At 40.5% G+C, this 1,421-nt stretch overlaps 1 protein-coding gene across 1 annotated transcript; it reads right to left on the bottom strand.

The window, feature by feature from the left end:
* LOC138901141 (uncharacterized) lies at window positions 1-684 on the bottom strand. Its single transcript, XM_070188881.1, has one exon. It carries the CDS (start codon window positions 682-684, stop codon window positions 1-3), a length of 684 nt encoding a protein of 227 aa, XP_070044982.1.
* Window positions 685-1,421: the final 737 nt, after the last annotated feature.

Raw genomic sequence — 1,421 nt, 5'->3', positions numbered from 1 at the left:
TTACAAAGAGTTTACACATTCCATGAGGCCATCCATCTCATCATCATCAAAGTTGAGCAAGACGGCCTCCAAAATATCACCAACATTGATCATAGTACTGGTGTCATCAACAATAACATCAGTTACCAAGTCCACAAAAGAGCATACTTCATTTATATTTGCTTGTCGCATGGACTTACACACATGGAAAACCACTTGTTCATAACCCACTCGGAAGGTGAGTTCTACAGTTTTAACATCACAAAGAGCCTTTCCCATAGCAAGGAAAGGTCTTCCAAGAATAATCGGCACCTCATAATAAACTTCAAAATCTAGAATGACAAAATCCACCGAAAAAATAAATTTATCAACACGAACCAAGATATCTTCAATCACTCCCAAAGGTCTCTTCATAGTACGATTGTCCATTTGCAATCTCATAGAGCTGGGTCTTGGTTGCCCAAGTCCCAAAGTCTTAAAAATCGAATAGGGCATCAAATTAATACTTGCTCCAAGATCACAAAGAGCTTTAGTAAACTCGGGACTTCCAATTGTACAAGGAATCGTGAAAGCACAAGGATCCTCTAACTTAGGAGCCATTGAATGCACAACTGCACTCACTTGATGAGTGACTTTGATAGTTTCAAAATTCATTGACAGCTTCTTTGTCATGAGATCATCCATAAACTTTGCATAACCGGGCATTTGTTCCAAAGCTTAAACTAATGGCACATTGATTAAGAGACACTTCACCATTTGAAAAAACTTCTTGAATTGATTCTCACCATTTTTCTTGGCAAGTCTTTGAGGGTATGGAGGTGGAGGCTTAGGCAATGGTGCCTTAGCCTTTTGCACGACCGGCTCCGGTATGTAAATAATGGGATCCCTAGACGGGTTCACCTCCTCTTAAGTATCTTCCACACTATCATCAATATAAATACAAACTTCATCATTTGATTGCACCATATTTCGGGACCGCTTCTTCTTGTACCACTTTCTCATCATTCGCAAGTTGTTTTTCACTTGAGGTAGGTGCATTTTCACCTTTTCCACTTCTTGTAGTAACGTTCATGGCATGCCCCGTGTTGTTTCCACCCATTGGGTTTACTACCATGTCACTTGGTTATGCCCCCTTAGGACGAGAATTTAGAGCTTAAGAGATTTGCCCCATTTGAACTTCTAAGTTGCGGATCGATGTGTTGTGTGAGGCAAGTTGGGCATCCGAATCGGCATTCTTTTCCATCATTTGCTTGAACATGTTCTCAATACGCCCCATCTCATTGTTTGAAGAACTTGGACCGTGGGAAGGATAAGGAGGCGGGTTGCTCGGTTGTTGATTCATCGGGGGTCTTTAAAAACCTGATCCCCAATTTCCTTGATTATTGTTCCATCCGCTTGTAAGTCTGAATTTTTCAAGAAAATAAAGATAATATCATTAGAGA

Source organism: Nicotiana tomentosiformis, chromosome 11, assembly GCF_000390325.3.
Source record: "Nicotiana tomentosiformis chromosome 11, ASM39032v3, whole genome shotgun sequence".
In the NCBI taxonomy this organism is placed as follows: Eukaryota; Viridiplantae; Streptophyta; class Magnoliopsida; order Solanales; family Solanaceae; genus Nicotiana; species Nicotiana tomentosiformis.
This window is presented reverse-complemented; position numbering and strand designations above follow the sequence as displayed.

Coding starts and splice junctions, on each gene's coding strand:
- LOC138901141 (XM_070188881.1), bottom strand. CDS start 684: ATGCCCGGTTATGCAAAGTTTATGGATGATCTCATGACAAAGAAGCTG.